At 33.4% G+C, this 22,050-nt stretch overlaps 3 protein-coding genes and 1 long non-coding RNA gene across 13 annotated transcripts in view; 2 read left to right on the top strand and 2 right to left on the bottom strand.

Moving 5' to 3' along the window:
- relch (RAB11 binding and LisH domain, coiled-coil and HEAT repeat containing) overlaps positions 1–10,301 on the bottom strand; it is a 55,882-nt gene extending 45,581 nt beyond the window's left edge. For all 7 annotated transcript variants that reach the window (XM_078790606.1, XM_078790600.1, XM_078790601.1 and 4 more), the window contains exons 1-4: positions 10,164–10,301; positions 9,947–10,065; positions 8,813–8,903; positions 781–2,688 (exon numbers count right to left, since the gene is read on the bottom strand). In XM_078790606.1, the coding sequence (XP_078646732.1) occupies positions 781–1,231 (451 nt within the window). In that variant the 5' untranslated portion in view covers positions 1,232–2,688; positions 8,813–8,903; positions 9,947–10,065; positions 10,164–10,301. The remainder of the gene's footprint in view (positions 1–780; positions 2,689–8,812; positions 8,904–9,946; positions 10,066–10,163) is intronic.
- Positions 645–14,527, top strand: pign (phosphatidylinositol glycan anchor biosynthesis, class N). Of its 4 annotated transcripts, XM_058060723.2 has the most exons (30): positions 645–1,894; positions 2,420–2,472; positions 2,540–2,675; positions 2,748–2,869; positions 2,945–3,043; positions 4,258–4,364; positions 4,441–4,565; positions 5,414–5,544; positions 5,609–5,728; positions 5,804–5,844; positions 6,634–6,693; positions 6,763–6,855; positions 6,978–7,033; positions 7,839–7,917; positions 7,994–8,176; positions 8,254–8,393; positions 8,474–8,573; positions 8,643–8,735; positions 8,846–8,937; positions 9,955–10,060; positions 10,137–10,245; positions 10,341–10,443; positions 11,719–11,821; positions 11,928–12,014; positions 12,093–12,148; positions 12,539–12,614; positions 13,733–13,806; positions 13,892–13,934; positions 14,017–14,069; positions 14,140–14,527. In XM_058060723.2, the coding sequence occupies exons 3-30, from the start codon at positions 2,548–2,550 to the stop codon at positions 14,261–14,263; spliced, it is 2,703 nt and encodes a 900-aa protein (XP_057916706.2). In that variant the 5' UTR covers positions 645–1,894; positions 2,420–2,472; positions 2,540–2,547; the 3' UTR covers positions 14,264–14,527. The 4 variants fall into 4 exon arrangements, with proteins under 4 accessions (XP_057916706.2, XP_057916705.2, XP_078646733.1 ...); XM_058060722.2 differs by having other exon boundaries at positions 2,420–2,675; XM_058060724.2 differs by lacking the exon at positions 645–1,894 and having other exon boundaries at positions 1,914–2,472.
- Positions 12,518–21,300, bottom strand: LOC144898498 (uncharacterized). The gene is made up of 5 exons (XR_013627376.1): positions 21,195–21,300; positions 20,602–20,669; positions 14,126–14,230; positions 13,971–14,048; positions 12,518–12,583 (listed from the first exon to the last, which is right to left on the bottom strand). It is a non-coding gene; the product is annotated as an uncharacterized LOC144898498 (long non-coding RNA).
- Positions 17,955–19,203, top strand: gpr141 (G protein-coupled receptor 141). The gene has a single exon (XM_058060741.2). The coding sequence runs from the start codon at positions 17,974–17,976 to the stop codon at positions 18,901–18,903; it is 930 nt and encodes a 309-aa protein (XP_057916724.2). The 5' UTR covers positions 17,955–17,973; the 3' UTR covers positions 18,904–19,203.
- Positions 21,301–22,050: the final 750 nt, after the last annotated feature.

The following is a 22,050-nucleotide window of genomic DNA, read 5'->3' as shown; positions in this document are numbered from 1 at the left end:
TTTTAAGAGCTTAAAGTTAAAATATTACATTAAAAATGCTACTAAAGTGGGCCTGGGGGTCAATTACAGCTTGTGGTTGTTTGTTTTTTTATTATTATTATTTTTGGCCCACAGCACATTATAATATATAATATAACCCTATAATATAATTTAACAAGATAACTAAAAGGAAAAATCTGCAGTAATTTTACATGAATCTAATCAGCATAATAAGAAAAAAAGTCATAATTTTATGACAGTAACATTGGAATATAATGAAGGGAAAATAAAATAATTTTAGGAGCTTAAAGTTAAAATATTACAGAAAAAAATACGACTAAAGTGGGCCTGGGGGGTCAATTTTTTATTTTTATTTTTGGCCCACAGCACATTATAATATATAATATAACCCTATAATATAATTTAAGAAGATAACTAAAAAAAGGAAAAATCTGCAGTAATTTTACTAAAATATAGTCATTAAGAAAGAAAGAAAAAAATATCTAATAATGTTGTAATATTATGAGGAAAAAGGTGACCTCTGACCTCTGCATGGAAGGTTTGGATTTATTTAGAGAGATTAAAGCCTATTAAGTGTGAGATTACCACAGTATGACGCCGCAATTTGTGGTTCGGTGCAACATTATTGCATTCATCGCGTCGCCGTGGTTACCGGTGCAGATGAAGAAAGAGGATATCCCACGCTAGAGTGGCCAATATTACAAGCTAACGTTAGCTAGCACAATGCTTTGATGTGACACATTGAACGACAGCTACTGCTAGCATCATTTAGCTACTTACTCAATGGTCCACCCGGTCCGATTCCCTGATCTTTGGCAGGTGGCGTGCCGCTCTGTCTCTCGAAGTTCCCCGGGTTGGAGAAATAATCCCTCAGCCGTGGGAGCTCCCTGCCCGCCTCCAGGAGCTCCGTGTGGAACTCCAAGGCCGTGAGGATGTACTGATCGCGCAATAGCTGAGCGGCAATGACATCCACAGACACCCGCGTCTCGGCACCGCCTGCTACAGCTGAGGTAGCCGCGGAAGAGATGCCTTCCCCGTTTGGGCTTGTTCGGTTGACGCTGGACAGCAGCAGCGTCGGAGGCTCGGCGTCCGCGGACGGAGAGAAGGGGTTGCCCGGCGGTGGTCCTGGAGCCCCGTCACTCGGGCTGCGCTCTGTGTCAACTGTCTCGTTGGGTCGCCGTTCACTCTCCTCCTCGGAATCACTAAGATTAAATGGGTTCACCGACGCCATATTTGCACTAAAGGAGGCTGTAGCTATCTAGGCTAAGCTAATGAGACCTGCTTCCTGAATGGATGACAAGCTAGCTGGGAGAGGAATCTCGCGTTCATTCTTATTGGCTGTCTCATGTCACGTGATATTTGTTCCGATTTCCTTGACGTAGACTACTGATACTCACACATCAGGTGATGTGAGAATAGTTGTCAAAAAATTAACTGTCATTTCTCTTATTTAAAAAAATACATTATTTCGCTTAGTTTATTTTAATGTCAATGTTACAGCAAGTGCCAACCGCGCCCATTTATAAATCCGGAAGTTGATTTCATTCCGTTTAGCAGGCATTCGAATCATCTCTCTTCTCTAGAAGATCTTTGTGAGTGCTCCGTCCAGCTGTGATTGGTCAGATTTCCTACAACTACCCACAATCCCACTGGGTATCAACGAGTCACAACAAGGAAGTGAGGAGACTACAGTAATCTTATTAGAAAGGACAGATGGTTTTCGTAAAAGCACGTATTTAGGGATCAGACCGAGGGTGTCTTGTAACCTGGAGTGTTTCTCTGTGAATATACGTTGTTTGGCTATTTACAAACATAAAATGTAAACAAAATAAGAGCGACGAACTGTTTTCCTGAGTGCCTCCCCATTCATTCGGATTTATGAAGTTGAACACAGGTAAGACTTAATGAGTTATTATTTTCTATGACCGTCATGTAAACATGCGCTTAAAGGTACTGTATGCGGACACTATATGTTAGTAACAGTGGTTTAAAAGAATAGTTTATCCAAAAAATGTCTACATTTTCACAACTATTATTAAACTCCATGACAATGTGTCTCGTGTTTGTAGCTCGTGCACACACACAAAATCAGTCCCAGAGAGCCAATCAGCAATTTGCAGTCATGCTGTTGTTAGGCAAAACATTCAATAATAGCTAACATTAGTGGCTAAACTTGGTCAAATTGCTATCATTAGCTGACACCAATGCAATCAGTGTGCTTGTATGTTATGTCGGGTGTGGCTTATATGCTTAAAACCGGAAGTAGGTGGAGTATAATGCTTGTAGTATGTTTAAACATGACTATAACAAGAAACATTTTTATTAAAATGCAACATCTATATAGATATATGGATTATTGTGCTCTTGAAGAGTCAAAATTAATAAAAGGTAGTATAAATTATTTTTCCTTGTATTTCAGACTCCATGTGGTGTTGACGGACCCCCAAAATGAAGATGATCACCTTTTTTCTGGTGGGACTGACAGTCCATGTCATCTTCTTCCTGTCCATTTTTGACATCTACTTCACGTCTCCTTTAGTCCATGGCATGACTCCCATGGCCACGCTTTTGACACCCCCTGCTTCCAGGCTGGTGCTCATCGTGGCCGATGGTTTGAGAGCGGACAGCCTCTTCGCTCTGCTCCCGAACGGCTCATCCAGAGCTCCTTACTTGAGGTTCGTAGAATACCTGAGAAAAAAAAAACAGTTGGGAGTTTTATTTACGCTTGATTTGTCTTCTACTATCAGGAGTATCGTCGAGGAGAAGGGGACCTGGGGTGTCTCCCACACGCGTGTTCCTACAGAGTCCCGCCCTGGCCATGTTGCGCTCATCGCTGGCTTCTATGAGGACGTTAGTGCCGTTGCTAAAGGTGTGCAACACAAAGAAATCGAACTAGTGTACTGCTTTGCACATGTTCACTAATATGATTTGGGGCTGGATTCAGGTTGGAAGGAAAATCCTGTGGAATTTGACTCCGTGTTTAATGAGAGCAGACATACTTGGTCCTGGGGAAGCCCTGATATCCTGCCCATGTTTGCAAAAGGTAGCACTCGTGCACATCTATAAAGATACATGAATCAAACCAGCATATTAAGAAAAAAAGTCATAATTTTATGACAGTAACATTGGAATATAATGAAGGAAAAATAAAATAATTTTAGGAGCTTAACGTTAAAATATTAGAGAAAAAAAATGCTACTAAAGTGGGCCTGTGGTTGTTTTTTTATTTTAATTTTTTTGGCACACAGGACAATATAATGTATAATATAACCCTATAATATAATTTAACAAGATAACAAAAAAGGAAAAAATCTGCAGTAATTTTACATGAATCAAATCAGCATATTAAGAAAAAAAAGTCATAATTTTATGACAGTAACATTGGAATATAATGAAGGAAAAATAAAATAATTTTAGGAGCTTCAAGTTAAAATATTACAGAAAAAAATGCTACTAAAGTGGGCCTGGGGGTCAATTACAGCTTGTGGTTGTTTTTTTTATTTTTTTTTTTTTTGGCCCACAAGACAATATAATATAACCCTGTAATATAATTTAACAAGATAACTAAAAAAGGAAAAATCTGCAGTAATTTTACATGAATCAAATCAACATAAGAAAAAAAGTCATAATTTTATGACAGTAAAAAAAAGTTAAAATATATATTTTTTTCCTCATAATATTATAAGTTTTTTTGTGAAATTATTATTTTTTCCTAGTTACAATATTACTTTTTGCTCTTATTATTTTGACTTTATTCTTGTATATTTTCAGTTGTAAAAATTGAATAAGCAGCAGCAATTTTACATGAATCAAATCAGCATATTAAGAAAAATAAGTCATAATTTTATGACAGTAACATTGGAATATAATGAAGGAAAAATAAAATAATTTTAGGAGCTTAAAGTTAAAATATCACAGAAAAAAATGTGCATATATAAAAAAAATTATATAATTCCAGCTTTTTATTTTTTATTATTTTTGGCCCACAGCACATTATAATATTATAATATATAATATATAATTTAATACTATAATATAATTTAACAAGATAATAAAAAAGGAAAAATCTGCAGTAATTTTACATGAATCAAATCAACATATTAAGAAAAAAAGTCATAATTTTATGTCAGTAACATTGGAATATAATGAAGGAAAAAAAGATCCACTTCATTCATTCCACTTAAAAAAAAAATGTATTTATAGAAACATTTGCAAACAGTTTCAAGTGCCCCCCTGTTCCCCTTTTATTCATTCCAGGTGCGAGTGGAGACCACGTGTCCACCCACACATATCCAGCAGCGGAGGAAGACTTTGCCTCCACAGATGCATCCATGCTGGATAGCTGGGTGTTCACTCAAGTTAAAGTGCGACATATTCCCAAATAATTCCGACAATATTATGTTCTTTATGTCGTGATTATGACTCTGCTTTCTCTCGCAGTTGTTTTTTCAATCTGCAAAATCAAACTCCGCTTTGATGGCCAGTCTGCTCCAGGATAAGAACGTCTTTTTTCTGCATCTGCTGGGCCTTGACACAAACGGACATGCTCACAGACCGATGTCACAGTCAGTTATTATTATTATTATTATTTTTTTTTTCATATATATTACTGTCACACACTTTACGGCTGGGGTCTCAAACTCAATTTACTTGGGGGGGGCACTGGAGCTAGGGTCTGAGTGAGACTGGGCCACATCGCATTTATTAAAAACAGAAAAATATACAAACTTTTTCAGTGCTTTGGTTCCGATTTTCTACAATAAAAGCGCTGATAAAACATTCCACTGTTCTCAAATATCTTAAAAAAAAAACAAAAAAAACAAAACAAATAACAAATCAAGAATAAAGAAAATCGATCAATCAGTAATAAATAAATATAATAATAATAATAATAATAAAACAGCAAATAATAAAAACTTAAGAAACCACATATAGTTGGTGGGTAGACAAATTATTTTTTTCAAATTAAAATGAACAAAGCATTATTAGAGCCCTGTAGACATGACAAAACACGACTATAGTCACATTTATACTCTTTTTTTTTTTTTTTTTTAATTACAACATATTGCGCAACTGCAGGGTCTTGAGGCACATGCTAACTCGCAAACTAGACATCTAGCGACCTAAACGGTAGCCTCCAAGTTATTTCCTTTAAACTTAAAAAAGCCAAAAAATTACCACTTCCACACGAATAGGGAGGATAACTATTAGCAGTTATTTAACCTTTAACATGAACATTAATCAAACGTAATAATTTTTTCTGGGTACATGATACCATACAGCGTCCATATCAAACATTAAACTTTCATATCAAGGCGGGGGCCTCAAACTAGTGTCCTGCGGGCCACATTTGGCCCGCGGGCCGCGTGTTTGAGACCGCTGCTTTGACGGCATCTAGTTCTCTTTCCTGCAGGGAGTACCTAAACAACATCGGCCTAGTGGACTCTGGTGTGTCTGAACTGGTGTCACTGGTAGAAGACTTCTTCGGCCACGACGGCAGGACCGCCTACGTGTTTACGTCAGATCACGGCATGACCAATTGGGGTACTGCGTTTTTATTATCTAGCAACTTCTACTGCAGTTTTTGCAGTTTTTGATGTGTCTACAGGTTCTCACGGCGCCGGACACCCCTCTGAGACTCTCACCCCATTAGTGGTTTGGGGGGCCGGAGTGCAGAGTCCCCACAAAGTGACTGAAAGTCAGCTTTATCATGATGGATACTTGCAAGGTAGACATTTAATAAAAATTTGAGAGAGTTATATTCTGTTAGCTTAATTTTTTTTTGTCATGTTTTTCATCGTAGATTGGAAACTGGAGCACCTAAGAAGGGTTGATGTCAATCAGGTATCGTTTTTTTATTTGCCTTATATAGTTTGGAGACCAATTTGATTGACACTAGAAATATTTAATGTGCTATATATGTATATCACTATATTGACAGTTACTATGGTACCATTATGTCATTGTATGGTCATTATTTAAAAAACAAACAAACAAAAAAAAACCTTAAACTGTATTATGGAAAGCAGGAAGTGAACAAATGTATGTGTACTGTACAAAATTTAAAAAAAATTAAATAAAAATTAATAAAATAAAGTAAAATAAAACTAAAATAATAAAAATAAAAACTTAAATTATATTCAGAAAGCAGGAAGTGAACAAATGTAACAGTTACTGATTGTAAAAGTACCTTATGGAGGGGTAGGATTTAATAAGCTTTGCTTCTTCCTACTCCTTTTGGACATGTGGAACTGTGAACTGATTATGTGATGCATTCAATTGTAATCTGATGCATGTTCAAATGAAATTAAACCATTACCATTACATAAATCTGAACCTTAGATGCATGAAAATTCAAAAAATGAAAAAATAAAAAATTAGTAAAAAATAAAATAATAAAGTCAATAAAAAAATGTAATAACAAAAAAAATACAACTATATTAGGAAAGCAGGAAGTGAACAAATGTAACAGTTACTAATTGCAAAAGTACTAGATGGAGGGGTAGGATTTAATAAGCTTTGCTTCTTCCTACTCCTTTTGGACATGTGGAACTGTGAACTGATTATGGGATGCATTCAATTGTAATCTGATGCATGTTCAAATGAAATAAAACCATTACCATTAATTTCCAGGCTGACATCGCCCCTCTTATGGCATCTCTCATCGGTGTACCCATTCCCGTCAATTCTGTTGTAAGTATTGCCGAATAGCGTGTCAATATTTAACATGAATATGTTACAATATTTTCTACCTCCTGTAAGGGTGTGTTACCTCTTCTCTACCTGAACAATACGGATCGCTTCAAAGCGGAGTGCATGTACACTAACGCCATTCAAATACTGGAGCAGTTCAAGGTAAGACGGGCCACCGCGCTGCTATTTCATGACACATTTAGCATTTGTATGCATCAAATAAAAGCATTAAATGTCATGAATATGCGATCAGTGACGGGGTTTTATTTTGACTTTTTTTTTAGATGAAAATGAAGCAGAAAAAGGAGACAACCTTGTCTTTCCTCTTTACGCCTTACAAGTAAGTACAATAGGAAGTAAGCGTACTGTTAAATGTTCTGTTTATTTACCAAGATTCACATTTGGAGCTCATTTTATGTAACGTGTTACTTTAATAATGATTTAGAGTGCATGAGAAAGTGGGGGGAAGTATTAATCGATTTGGCCACATGGTCACGTATTAACAAGTATATTATAGTATAATATGAATATAAATATAATATATATTTTATTTTTAATACATTTTATATATTATATAAAATATATTAAAATAGAAAAATAATATATATACGTATATAATATATTTTAATATATATTATAATTAATCTATAATATAATATGAAAGAAGTATAATATTTTCCAGGACAAGTCAAGTTCAATAGTTGCACATTACTTACAGACATAAGACTCATATTTAAAGCTCATTTTAGAGTGCATGAGAAAGTGGGGGGAAGTATTAATCTATTTGACCACATGGTCTTGTATTAACAAGTATATGATAGTATAATATTAACATAATAAAATATATTTTTATGTTTTTAATATATTTTATATATTATATAATATATAAAATATATGCTGATAATATATTTTATATATTATATAAATTGTATATATTATATAAAATATATTAAAATATAAAATTATATAATATATATTATAATTAATATATAATATAATAATATAAAGTATAATATTTTCCAGGACAAGTTAAGTTGAATAGTTGCACATTACTTACAGGCATAAGCATAAGCGGTAGAAAATGAATGAATATTGTTATTAATATTCTATTATTATATTAATATATTTTTGCCTCTGTTTATCAGACCGCTGACTCAGCCGAAACAAGCTGAATTTATCCATAAAGCAAGAATCCTAATGCAGCTGGAAAAGTATGGAGAAGCTGTGAGTAAAAAGTCTACCAATGATTAAAGATGGTGGTATTAATTAATTAGTTAATTCAAGTTCCATTCCTGTCCAGATCTCCCTCTGCCAGTCTCTAATATCCCACGCCCTGGAAGGCCTCATTTACTACCACACCTACGACAGGTTTTTCTTGGGTTGCAGCGTAGTGCTGGGATTCGTCGGCTGGACCTCGTACGTCGTCCTCGTCATCCTCAAGACCCATGCCAGCCTCAACATGCACCCCGATATCCTCACCCAGGTTGGCTTCAAGCCGATAACGCACATCTTGATGATTTGAGCTAAAAGTTGAATTCATGACATCAATCAATCAATCAGAATCCCAGTCCTACCCTGCTGAGGTTGTGTTTGAGCGTCGCCGTGGTGATCGGCGTATTCCTGCTCGTCCAAAGGAGTCCAATCACGTATTACGTCTACTGTCTTTTGCCAGTACCTGTGTGGTACTCTGTTCTTAAAGAGTAAGTATTTCATTTACCCCACTGATATGCTCACATGTATGCTTCCCTTTTGTTATAATCACTTTCATTTTCCATTTCAGGTCCAAAACACTAAAAGACTTGATTCAATCAGCTCATTCCTTTCCACTGTGGAAATGTTTTGGCTACTTTGTGTTGGTTGCATTTGGCATTGAGCTCCTGGTAAGTGTTGACTTTTTTTTTCCCCTCCCACTTCATTGAGGTTAGAAACTGTATAAATGCTGCCCCCAGGTGGTGAGTTTCTTCCATCGCGCCATGCTCACAGTGGGTTTGGCTGCGCTCTCCCTGTGGCCAATGCTGACAGGGCTTTTTGGGAAGGCTAAGGTAGGATTCTGAGGTCATATTGCATCACTACCAACTGCAATAAGATGTTTATGTTTATGCATATTTTGTGCACTTACCTATTATTGCTCTACTTTTTATCCATACTTCAGTTCCGATCATTGAGCTGGTTTCTGGGCTGCTTGTGTTTGGCCGCATTCCCTCTGATGCCTGTAGTGGGAAGAGAGGCTAACATAAATCTAGTGTGAGTATTTGAAAAGGAAGACAATTTTATTGATGATCAAAACATTTGTATTAATTTTTTAAATTATTTTCAATTATTTAAAAATGTAATGCAAATAAATATTGTGGGGGAAAGAGCTGAACATAAATCTGGCGGGAGTATTTGAAGCTTTTTGATGATTAAAATACGAGTTTAAAATATTTTTTATTGATTTATTAAAAAATATTTTGCGATATATTTTAAATCACATTTTAAAAAGTTGGAAAGAAATAATGTTTAAATGTTTTCATGTTTAAAACTAGAAATTGTTGATTATCAAAATATTTGATTTTTTTAAAATATATTTTATTTAATACAAATTAATGTAGAATATATTTATTTAAAATAAATTTAATTTTTTATCTAAAAAAATCACAATATGACTTTCAATTGTTTATTCAAAATATTTTTATGAATAAGATTTTTATTTCATATATATATATATATATATACACATACATTTTATATAAAAACTTTTCTTAATTTATTTTAAGCTTTTTAATGATTAAAACATGAGTTTAAAATATTTTTTATTGATTTATTTAAAAATATTTTGCGATATATTTAAAATCTAATTTTTAAAAGTTGGAAAGAAATAATATATTTAAAACTAGAAATTGTTGATTATCAAAATATTTGAATTTTTTAAAATATATTTTTAGTTATTTAATATATTAAATATATAATATATATATATTTAATTAAATATATAATATATATATAATGTATAAAAATATATTGCTGGAAAAAAAGACAAAAATTTTGGATTTGAAACTGTACAAATTACTTTTGATTATCAAAATATGATTTTGAATTATTTATTCAAAATAAATTGTTTAAAAAAATCAGATTTTTCTTTTAAAATATATAAATTTCATAAAAACTTTTCTTATTAATAACTATTAATATAAATATAAAGTATTAGTAATTAATTTATGATTTTTGTTTGAACTTTGGATTTTTCTAACTTAATTAAAAATGACTTTATTACCTTCCTAGAACATGTGCAGGCCTGCTCACTCTCTTCACATCATCCTGTTTCCTCTGGCCGTCACACAACAGGACGCCGCTTCACCCGAGTGATAAACAGCAGTTTATCATCCAGGTCAGCTGCGTGTTGATACGATATTGTGTGCACGGAGAATGAAATTAGTCAAAGAGGTGTCGGTGTCGCTGAACAGATGCTGCATGTGGCCGTGTGTGCCTACGTGCCGTCCTCCACGCACTCCAGCCTGCAACAGAAACAGGGTCTGCCTCTTCTCAACCAGATCATCAGCTGGGCCACGTTTGGTAGGTGACATCTAGCTTGTGTTTAGCTTGTGAGAAACTGCTTTTTTTTTTTTTTTTTTTTAAAGACGAAGTTCACCAGCTCCTCTTTTGTTTAGCGTCTTCCATACTTGTTCCACTGATGAGCTCTACACGTCTATTCCACCGGCTTCTCAGCATATTGCTCTCGCTAACAGCCACCTATCTGCTGCTTAGCACAGGGTAAGATGGCGTGCATGATACATGAAAGCATCTCATTTTTGTTACGCAGGTCAATAAGCAGATTTTTTTCCCCCCTTTAAAAAAAAATAAAAATATTTCAACTCTATGCTCCAAAATGACAATTTTTCCCACATATTACGACTTTCTTTTGGTAAAATTGCCTTTTTTATTTTCTCTTAATATTTTTACTTTAATCCTGTATTATTCAATATGATTGTTTTTCCCTTTACCTAACTTCCCATAAATTACATAAAGTTTTGTTTCAGCTTAAATTTATTTTTTATTTAATATTTCTACTCTATGCTAGTAAAATTACCTTATTTTTTGTTATAATATTACATGTTTATTCTTATGAAATAGCGAGTTATTTTTCTCAATGGAATACGACTTTTTTTCTTAATATTTTGATATTATTCTGATTTTTTAAAAATTATAATTCATTATTTTTTATTAGACGTCTTTTTTATGTTTTTACCATTTCTTCTTGTACATTTTTTTCTCGTAATATTGCGGGTGAAAGGATAATTTTTGCTACTAATATGATATTAATATAATATTATTTTTCCACATATCATTAGTTTTATAGTTAGTTTATTTGTGTAAAATTGCCATTTTTATTCTTGTTGATATACAATATTTTTCTCTTAATATTTTGACTTTGCTCTTGGAAAATTAGTTTTTTTTCTTGTACATTTTTTTGTAAAATTATGACTTTATATAATAATAATAATACAATAATAATAATATAATATTATATTTTGAGTTTAATAATATAATATTATTTTTCCTCATATCATTAGTTTTATAGTTAGAGTTTATTTGTGTAAAATTGCCACTTTTATTCTTGTTGATATACAATATTTTGACTTCACTCTTGGAAAATTAGTTTTTTTTCTTGTACATTTTTTTTGTAAAATTACGACTTTATATAATAATTATAATATGATAATAATAATATATTATATTTTGAGTTTATTCATAAATAACACGTTTTTGTTTTGTTTCTCATAATTTTACCACTTTTAGTAATAAAAAAAAACCCTACTTCAACAACTTTGTTACTAAAATGACATTTTTCCTCATAATAATACAACTTTATTCTTGTAAAATTACTTTTTTGGGGGGGTTTGATTTTCTTGTTAAGTGCTGCAAGCCGATAAAAAAAAAAAAAGTTTGATGCCCAAATGGCCCCTGAGCCACACATTGGACACCTCTACACTGCAATGTTTTGCAAAGTGAAACAGCAAAATTTGATTTCCACTATTTGTGCCCCAGGTCGGAGGCCTTGTTCCCACCGGTGTTATCCTGGTTGATGTTTGTGTGGATCAACATTGAACAGGAAGCCATGATCGCTGAGGGCTTTTCTGGAAGACAAGAGGTACAAATACTTGGAATATTCGCCAATATCCGTTGATGACGTCAAGTCTGGGTTTAAATTTGACAATTGACTAGTTTTTTCTTGACAAGTGACTTTTGTCTTGCAGCTCTCCACGATTGATTTCTCGGCCAACATTGACATCTCCAAAATTCGCCAGCTCAAGCTGGACGACATCCGGCGTTCCTATTTCTTTGTATCCTTAACACGATTTGGAAGCTGGAACGCAACAGAAACTGCCATGTTTCTATCCTTGACTGCATATGTCACTTAGGTTTTTTTCATAATAACCGCTTTCTTTGGCACTGGGAACATCGCATCCATCAACAGGTATGTTTTTCATTTTTAATAAAAACATTTTCAAGCATAAAAATGTCTCAAAGCATTCAGAAGATGCATTCAAATACGCGATATTTAGTATTCTACACTGGCCGCTAGGTGTCAGTAATGTTACTGTAATGTTCAATGAGACACACAAGCACCAGATCCCTACTACGAGGCTACTGTTGGCTTATTTTCTTTTATTATGTCTATTATATTGGGTAATATGAGTGTAAAGGTCAATATAGGGGTGTTGTTTCATGACTGGAGGGCTCTAATAATGCTATCCTCTAGCCATGAAAATATTCAATTTATAAATAATGAATCCTGCTTTTGTTGAAATATGCTTATTGTCAATTTGTTTTATGTATCTTACCTTATTTTCTTCTTTTCTTCCAGTTTTGACCCAGCGTCTGTTTATTGCTTCCTGACGGTCTTCAACCCCTTCATCATGGGAGGGTTATTGATGTGGAAGGTAAGCATAATGATTTGTGCATATAACTCCACAAAAAATTAGCTGTCCCAGTACATTATGTTATCATGCTACGTGTTAGCATTGCTAGCTAATGTGAGCATACTAGCAATTATTGCTATTTTCATGGGTAGACGCATACGTATATAAACACCACTATCATGTTCGGTCTTAGCATGCCAGCAAACTAGCAGGCTAGTTGTTAGCCTGTGTTGACATGCTAATGCACGCTAACATTAGCATAGTAGCATTTTAATCTATTTTTATAGGTACACAAATACACTGTATAAACACCATTATCATGCTCTGTGTTTCTATGCTAACATTATCATGTTAGCAGTGTTAGCATTAGCATAGTTGCATTTTTAGCTGTTTTTTCATGGGTAGACACTTATATAAACTTAGCACGATCATGCTAGGTATTAGCATGCTAACAGTAGCATTGTAGCATTGATAGCATGTAAATATTAGCATAGTAGCATTGTTAGCTGTTTATATAGGTAGATGTTATTATGTTAGGTGTTGGCATGTCACCATTGCTATCATGCTAACATGAGCATATTAGCATTTTTGTGACGTTAGGTGTTAGTATGTTATCATAATTAAACTAACATTTTCAGAGGTAGACACATAGCACTATTATGCTAGGTGTTAGCATGCCAACAGTAGCATTTTAACATTGCTAGCATGTGAACATTAGCATAGTAGCATTGTTAGCTATTTATATAGGTAGATATTATTGTTAGGCGTTAGCATGTTACCATTGCTATCATGTTAACATGAGCATATTCGCATTTTTTGTGCATTTCACATTGCTAACATGAGCATATTAGCATTTTTTGTGACATATTAGCATTTTTTGTGACGTTAGGTGTTAGTATGTTAACATTGTTATACTAATATTTTCAGAGGTAGGCACTTAGCACTATTATGCTAGGTGTCAGCATGCTAATGTTAGCATTATTAGCATTCTTTAAGTTAATGAAAACCTTCCATGGTATGTTTTCATGGTAGGCAATGTAAATATGATCAAATAAATGTAAAGGACTTGTATTTATGATGTTTGATCACATCTCCGAGTGCTTTTTTAGTTCGATATGTCGTCCGTTTTATTTTTCCAGGTCATTATTCCATTCATAATTGTGACGTGCACGTTTGAGACTATCCAAGTCACAACGCAGCTCTCTTCGAGAAGGTAACTTCATTCATTTTAGGATGGTTTTAGTTAACCATAAATAAAAATAAATAAATTGTAATGCTTGTTATTTCTCCATTCACAGCTTATTCCTCATTGTCCTGGTTATATCTGATGTGATGGCTTTGGTAACACCAGTATTATTCACTTTCTCATTGACTTACCTCATAGGTAAACGTCACATATGCTTTTATTTTACTCTCCTTTTAGCACTTTTTCTTCCTGGTGCGGGACAGTGGCAGCTGGTTGGACATTGGCACAAGGTAAAGTGTTAAAATAGTCAACTAATATTCAACTAATATGAGCTCACTCAACTCACCGTCTCTCACACAGCATTAGCCACTATGTGATCGTGATGTCAATGACCATCTTCCTGATGCTGCTCAGCGTGGTTACACACATCCTCACGTCAAAGAGACTGCTTCTGTGGAGGAGACGCAAGATGCATTTCCCATGAATGAACCCACACAGGAAGGATATATGTAGATTTTGGCCTCATATTTATAGGAAACTGTGGGATGTCTTCGTGTCAATGTGTTATGCTAGGCTACATTCACGATCACAATTTCGTCGCCGGAAAAAAATGTCTTGATTTACTCACATCAATGTCCCGCCACTCAAACATCACGACAAGTGGCCCAAAAAAACGCCATTGTCAAATTTCTTGCCTTCTTCCTTCTTAATTTCTTGCGCGAAATAAATAAAAAATTTGCGAGCATTTTTTAATTTTTTTTTATTTTACCTTTATTTACCCAAGCAAGCAATTTAAGAACAAATTCTTATTTACGAATGCAGCCTGAACAAAGAGCAAAAGCACTAAAATAAACGAAATAAAAAATAATATTTTTTTGCGCGAAAAAAAAAAAAAAAATTGCGGGCATTTTATTTAAATTTTACCTTTTTTACCCATGCAAGCAATTTAAGAACAAATTCATATTTACAAATGCAGCCTGATCAAAGAGCAAAAGCACTAAAATACGAAAAAAAAAATAAAATAAATAATTTCTTGCACAAAATAAATAAAACATTTGCTAGCATTGAGACCACCATGCAGCCATGGTTACTTCCGTCAACAAAGCGCAGCATGTGACGTCGTGTCATATGCGCATGCGCTCAATTCCCAAAAATGTGGACTATTAAGGGTACATAAACAACATCATACCCTGCAGTGTGAATTAGCTAAAATGTCTCGAGTGCTACATTAGTACTTAAACTTTTGTAACTAGTCAATGTTATTTGCTAAGAATTACAATATAAGTTGTTAGCTTAGTCATATTATAATCATAATTCATTTCCTTCATGGAAGCCTACAACTTTTGCAAAAACTTTTCATGTTTTGTACAAGATTATTTTTGTATTAACACTTTTCACACTAGTACTTGAATTCGGGATTTGGACTGATAACTGTGCTGCTTTTTTTTTTCTTACTTATGTAGTATTGTTTTGAAGGGAAAGGTTGTAATGATTTTCTAATAGATGTACTTTTATAAAATTGACTACAAATGATTTTAATTATTCTAACAAATGAAACACACCTGTTCAATGTAGGAGAGAAAATGTTAATAAATTTTTTTCTAGTTTTTTTCCCACAATGTAGGATTTATTGTCATATAATAATTCTTGATATTGATTTTTTTAAAATATTTTGTTATGTCTTTCCAAAATACAATGATAGAGTGAAGCCGTAAATTGCAAAGTTGTGACGGATTACTATAAAAGGTTTTTTGGGGGTTTTGGGACCCCCGCTGCACTTTTTGGAATGGCCTTTTATTGTAGCCAATCTCTACACTAATCATAATCTGCATGTATTTTGAATGATAAACGCTCGCAATATTTATAATATATATTTATATTTTATATATTAATATATTTATGTATTTTTATTCATAATATATAATATTTAAATATTGTGAACAATATTTGAGAGTTCATGAAAAAATGGGAGCAAAAGGAAATGTTGTGTTTATATATATATTTTTTACAGTTAATTAAAAATATTTATTTCATTAATTAGTTCGAAGATGGATTTTGGAGTTTCAAGTGTAGCGATGTCGGGGGGGGTTTCAGAAAAACGTGCAACAGCGCGTGCTGCAATGTGCTTACATCACATCACCACACTTCCCTTTTGTCTCGCTTCTTCACGACTTTTTTCATGTTCATATACCATATTTTTCTCTTATTATTTTGACTTCGCTCTTGGAAATTTTTTTTTTTTTTTGTAAATTCTTTTTTTTCTAAAATTAAAACTTTATTCCCATAACATTTTGAGTTGATTAAAAAATAACATGTTTATTTTTTTTTGTTTCTTATAATTTTACCACTTTTAGTAAAAAATCCTACTTGAACAACTTTGTTACTAAAATGAAAAAATATTTTTCCTCATAATAATACAACTTTATTTTTGTAAAATTACTTTTTTTGGGGGGGTTGATTTTCTTGTAAGTGTGGCAACAAATTTTGGTCTCCAAAAATTTTTGTCCCCAAATGGCCCGTGAGCCACACATTGGACACCCCTGAAACAGCTCTCAGGCCGACTTTTTAATAGAAAAGCCATATTTCTGTTGTAAAATTGAAGTTAAAGACAAATATGACGAGTGAGCTTACTCTGATTATCACTCTTCTATTTGTGTTTCTTGCTAAAATGTAAAAATACCTTTTTATATCTATGATTTAAGATAATATTCTGTCATGCCTTTTCTTGCTTTATCACGCTTGGTTTAAGAGTACAGCGCACATATTAGTGGAAGGAGGAAGCTGTAAGGTTTGTGTGGTTTGCCTGCATTGTATGCAATTACCTGTTTGCACACACACTCATGCAAAGGCAGTCATCAGTGGATGAATATATATACGCAGTACGGGATAATTATTGATATAAACTTGGCAGCTGAGCGCACTTGTATCCAAGCAACCGAGGAAACAAACACACTGAGACCTGAAGGAACATAAGGTACGATTTTGTTTCTTTTTGTTTGTTTATTTTGGTAGGAAGGCAGCGAAAATGTTCATATAGAATCATGTCATTGGAGTTAATATCGGAACTATGTGGTGGCACATGAACCATCTTAGAGATGGATGATTGATGATGTGTATAAAATATAATATTACACATTCATAGTTTAAATAAAATTTGAATTCAGATATTTAATTAATGACACATTTAAGCAATGATTTTTATTTACGTATTTATTTATTTTATGAACGGCACATTTAATAAGACATGCATGTATTTAATTTAAATATTTTTGAATTTATAATGTAATTAATGACAGAGTTAAGTCATAATTTAAAATTACTTTTAATATTATTTTTGAATCTCATGGCTCAAATAAACAAATTATATATAAATGTATAGCATAATTAAATCAGATTTGAATTAAAAACAATTATATATTTCCAATTTGAATTAATTAATGACACATTTTAGTAATTATTTAATTCTGTAATTATCTGTTATATTATTTAGTTAATTATATGTTATTATTCTTTGAATTAATGGAACCTTTTTAATTCAAATTGTATTTCATGGACATATTAAATAATTATTTCAAAGTGTACAGTATTTATTTGTGTTACCTGGTCTCAAATAATTCCATAAAATATACAATTACAAAATATAATTAAAATATATAATTAAAAATATATATATAATTAATATAATTAATAATTAAATATAATACAATATAATTACAAAATATAATTAAAATATAATATAATTAAATATAATTAATAATATAATTATTATAATAAATGATAGAATTAATATAATAAATGATAGAATTAATATAAATATAATAATAATTAAATATATATTTTTTAATGCAATTATTTCATTAATTATTTTATTTGAATTGTATTTTCTTGATTTTATTGACACATTTAAGCATAATTAGATACAATAATGTATTTAATTAATTTTTTTAATTGTTTCAAGAAGTATTAATTCATTATTATTGTCATCCACTGTTTTGTTATTGTCATGTATTTAATTTACATTTTTATTAATTGTTTCAAGAAGTATTAATTCATTATTATTGCCATCCACTGCTTTGTTATCATCATGTATTGAATTTCAATTTTTATATTTTCAAGAAGTATTAATTTGTCATTATTGCCATCCACTGCTTTGTTATTCTCATAGTGCACACTGCCGATTGCAGAAACAGCCGGATGGACTCAAAACTAACCTTCACTAGTCCGTCTGAGACCTCCATGCTGACCCTGAGCCCCCAAAATGACAGCACGGAACCGGCGTTGCATCATCAGGAGCACCACACGGTCCTGATCGTCATCTACACTCTGGTTCTTCTCATCGGGACCACCAGCCTGAGTCTCACCATACTCATCATGAAGTCCAGGGCGGCGTCCACCACCTCCATCGCCGTGCTCAACCTCATCTTTGCTCACTTTGTTTTCCTCCTCAGCGTGCCCTTCAGGATCTACTACCACGCGGCCCAGAACTGGAGTCTGGGCTTTGGATTGTGTAAAGTGGTCAGCAGTATGATCCACATCCACATGTACATGTCCTTCAGCTTCTACGTGGTCATCCTCATTACGCGGCTTTTGGCGTTCTACCGCAAGGCCGAGGTGGTGGCGTCCCCGCCGAGGATTTACGCGCTCGCCGCTAGCGTGGTGGTGTGGATTCTTGTGTTTGTCTTCGTCACTTGCATCATCTATTTCTCGTACGGCAAAAGCAACGACGGCAGCTCCGACGGCTCGTTTCAGTGCTTCAATTTCGGGAAAAGCATCGGAACCGCCGCTAAGGTGATCAACTACATCATCAGCGCTTTGATCATCACCGTGGCCTTAGCGCTGACGGGCCTCCAAGCCAACGTCCTGTGGCTTTTATACAGGAAGCACCACCAGCGATGCACGTCCCAGCAGGACTTCGGGGCTCAGCTGAAGAGCCTCTGCTTCGCCATCATCATGGTGGTGTGCTTCATCCCTTATCATCTCTTCCGACTTTATTACCTGGAGCATCTTGAACTGCAGGGTCTCAATGAGGTGTTGCTGAGTTTGACTACCTTCAACTGCTTGGATATGCTAACACTCTTGGGGAGGAGGACTTGCTCCTGGTGCTTCCCAGGAACGGGTATTTAATCCATGTCATCATAACACAGGGGTCTTAAACTCAATTTACCTGGGGGCCACTGGAGCTAGGGTCTGGGCAAGGCTGGGCCGCATCAGGTTTTCCAAAAAAACAGAAAAATATACAAACTTTTTCTACAATAAAAGCTCTGATAAAACATTCCACTGTTCTCAAATATCTTACTTTTTATTTTTCTGCACAAAATAAGATGAAAAATAAATAAACAAACCAAGAATAAAGAAAAACAATCAATCAGTAATAAATAAATAAATATAATAATAATAATAAAATGGCAAATAATAAAAACTTATAGTGGGTGGGTAGACAAATTATTTTTTTTCAGATTAAAATTAAAAAAGCATTATTGGAGCCCTGTAGACATGACAAAACACGACTATAGTCACATTTATACTCTTTTTATTTACAACATATTGCGCAACTGCAGGGTCTTGAGACACATGCTAACTCGCAAACTAGAGAGCTAGCGACCTTTAAACGGTAGCCTTCAAGTTATTTCCTTTAAACTTAAATAGCCAAAAACTTACCACTTCCACACGGATAGGGAGGATAACTATTAACAGTTATTTAACCTTTAACATGAACATTAATCAAACGTAATATTTTTTTCTGGGTACATGATAGCATACAGCATCCATATCAAACTTGCGCGGGCCGCACTAACATTAAACTTTCATATCAAGGCGGGGTCCTCAAACTAGTGTCCTGCGGGCCACATTTGGCCCGCGGGCCGCGTGTTTGTATTCAGTGCTAGCGTTAGTTATTAAGCTAATTCATAGGGGTTAGCTTATTAAATCCTACCCCTCCATCTGGTACTTTTACAATCAGTAACTATTACATTTGTTCACTTCCTGCTTTCCTAATATAGTTTTTTATTATTATTATTTATTTTTTTTTTGTCACGTACCGAAGTACGAGGTGATTAAAAGAAGACACATTTCTAAAAAAAAAAAAACTATGATGAATTTAGAATTTGTAAGGGCTTTACTTCATAAAATAAATAATTTACGTCTTAACATTATGTTTCTCTGAGCGTCCTTGAACGCACCTTAGTTGTGTTCTTCAGGTGAAAATTACACATAACCTTCACCACATCGTTCCCAAAAGTTGACTCCGTGGCTGAATTCATAAAAGTTGAGTTTTAACGACGTTATTATGTGTTATGTATTCAGCGCTAGCGTTAGTTGTTAAGCTAATTCATGCTAGCAGGTCCTGTGGTTTTATTGTGAAAAACAGCCGGAAGTGTGTTGTTTGGCACACTTTTAGAGCTTAAATGTGTTAAGGGAAAGTTTATTATGGCTGTTGTCATTTCTTTGTGTTTCATAATGTATTTGTTTCATGGACAACACATAATAAATAAATAATATTACACTACATGACTTGTGGTGATTATTCTTCTTATTTTAAGTACACATTTCAATTTTTTTTTGGTTTTGTTTTGTTGAAATACAGTACTACTACTGTTGAAATACAGTAGATAAAGTAGGTGGGAAAAACCCATAAAAATCGTGTGAATGCGTGACTACACATTGATAATGAACTTGGTTGCAAAATCCTGAGTCATACTATGAGAGAAGCCAGTGGAGAAACATCCGTAATTGTGGTTTTCTTTCTTTTACCTCAATGCATTCAAGTACTATCACTATATACGGTATGCGTATGTTAAGGGCACCGTAAGGAAGATAATTTACCTGAATTGAAATGCAGGCAGAACAGCAAAATGAAGATGATGCATAGCGTTCCCTTGCAGATTGCGTCTCTGTATTTAAACACACACAAAATACACATCTGTCAAATCACTCCAGTTATTTGCATTTCCATTCTTAATTACTTATCACTTTAACATCACTTTCACCTAATTTCCTTGTGCCTAATCGCTATTAATTGCATTTGTTTGTTCTAACAACCCTTTTAACGCATCCTACAACATACTTACATTGTGACATATGTCATAAAAAATCTGTAAATCCCACAGATTACTGGAATAATTCTCAAGAATATAATAATGTATCCTGATAACTTCCTGTAATACACTTATATACAAAATTACACAATTTTTATGACCATTAAAATACCACGTAGTTCCACTGGGTGGCGATCTAACCAAGAAAGTCAAGTACCCGGATGAGCGGTTATGTCTTTGATGTTTTTACAACAAACTTTCTCTATAACTCTAACTTGTGTCACCGAATTAAATCAGCGTTTAATTTCACAACACACATTCTAACATGAACACAACTATTTTTATGAACTTATTGTTGTTGTTCATGGACAATTTACCGACCTGAACAGCAAATTGAGAAAGTTGCTAGCGTTCCTTTGAAGATGGCGTCTGACGCAAACCAGGAAGTGTCTTGCCGTATAGCAGTCCGGCTGCAACTGGAGAGATACAAAGGTTCCGCCTCACAACGTACCACACAAACTTTATTTTATTTTTTTTTTTATTATTTTTTAAATATATTTTATTAAAAACTTCAATTACAAAACAGTATAAAACAGTACAAGCAGAATTACAGGAACATAAAAGTGCAATTCTACAGAACAATATCAACATAAATAAGAAAATAAATATATATATAATATATATTTTAAATAAATAACAAATTAATATAAAATAAATATATTATATATTTATTATATATATATATTATATTACATATATTATATAAAATAAAAAATAAATAATAAATGAGCCCCTCTACCTGCCCACACACACATGCAAAACTTTAAATTATTATTATTCATTCCAAATTATTAAAATTATTTGCGCAAATTTCTGTTTATGCTGTACATTGATGTTCAAATTTGATGTCATCTATTTATTATTATTTATTCATATACAGGAGCCAGGTAAAGACATTTTGTTGGCAATTTCACTGCTGTGTTATTGTGCAATGACAATAAAGGAAGTCTATGTCTATCTAGTATGTCTCTAAAAAGTAAATAACAAAGAAAAGGAATGTGCGAGGGATATTAATAAAAAATATATAATAAAAACAATAAAAAACATGTCACTTAAGCTTGTTTCTACAAATAGCTTGCAGTAATCCCTCATTTATCACAGTTTGTTGGTTTCATACCCGACCGTGGACCTTCTAGATATGGTTATTAGAGCCCTCTAGACATGAAATAGCACCCCT

This window comes from Doryrhamphus excisus, linkage group LG5 (genome assembly GCF_037039965.1).
Source record: "Doryrhamphus excisus strain RoL-2023G ecotype Guam linkage group LG5, RoL_Dexc_Guam_v1.1, whole genome shotgun sequence".
Classification (NCBI taxonomy): Eukaryota; Metazoa; Chordata; class Actinopteri; order Syngnathiformes; family Syngnathidae; genus Doryrhamphus; species Doryrhamphus excisus.
This window is presented reverse-complemented; position numbering and strand designations above follow the sequence as displayed.

Bases quoted from the DNA above. Each gene is read 5' to 3' on its own strand.
- pign (XM_058060724.2), top strand. From the start codon at position 2,205: ATGCAATCAGTGTGCTTGTATGTTATGTCGGGTGTGGCTTATATGCTT. The intron at 5,845-6,633 runs GTATCGTTTTTT...ATTAATTTCCAG, and splicing joins GAAGGGTTGATGTCAATCAG to GCTGACATCGCCCCTCTTAT. The intron at 7,034-7,838 runs GTAAGTACAATA...TCTGTTTATCAG, and splicing joins TTCCTCTTTACGCCTTACAA to ACCGCTGACTCAGCCGAAAC.
- gpr141 (XM_058060741.2), top strand. From the start codon at position 17,974: ATGGACTCAAAACTAACCTTCACTAGTCCGTCTGAGACCTCCATGCTG.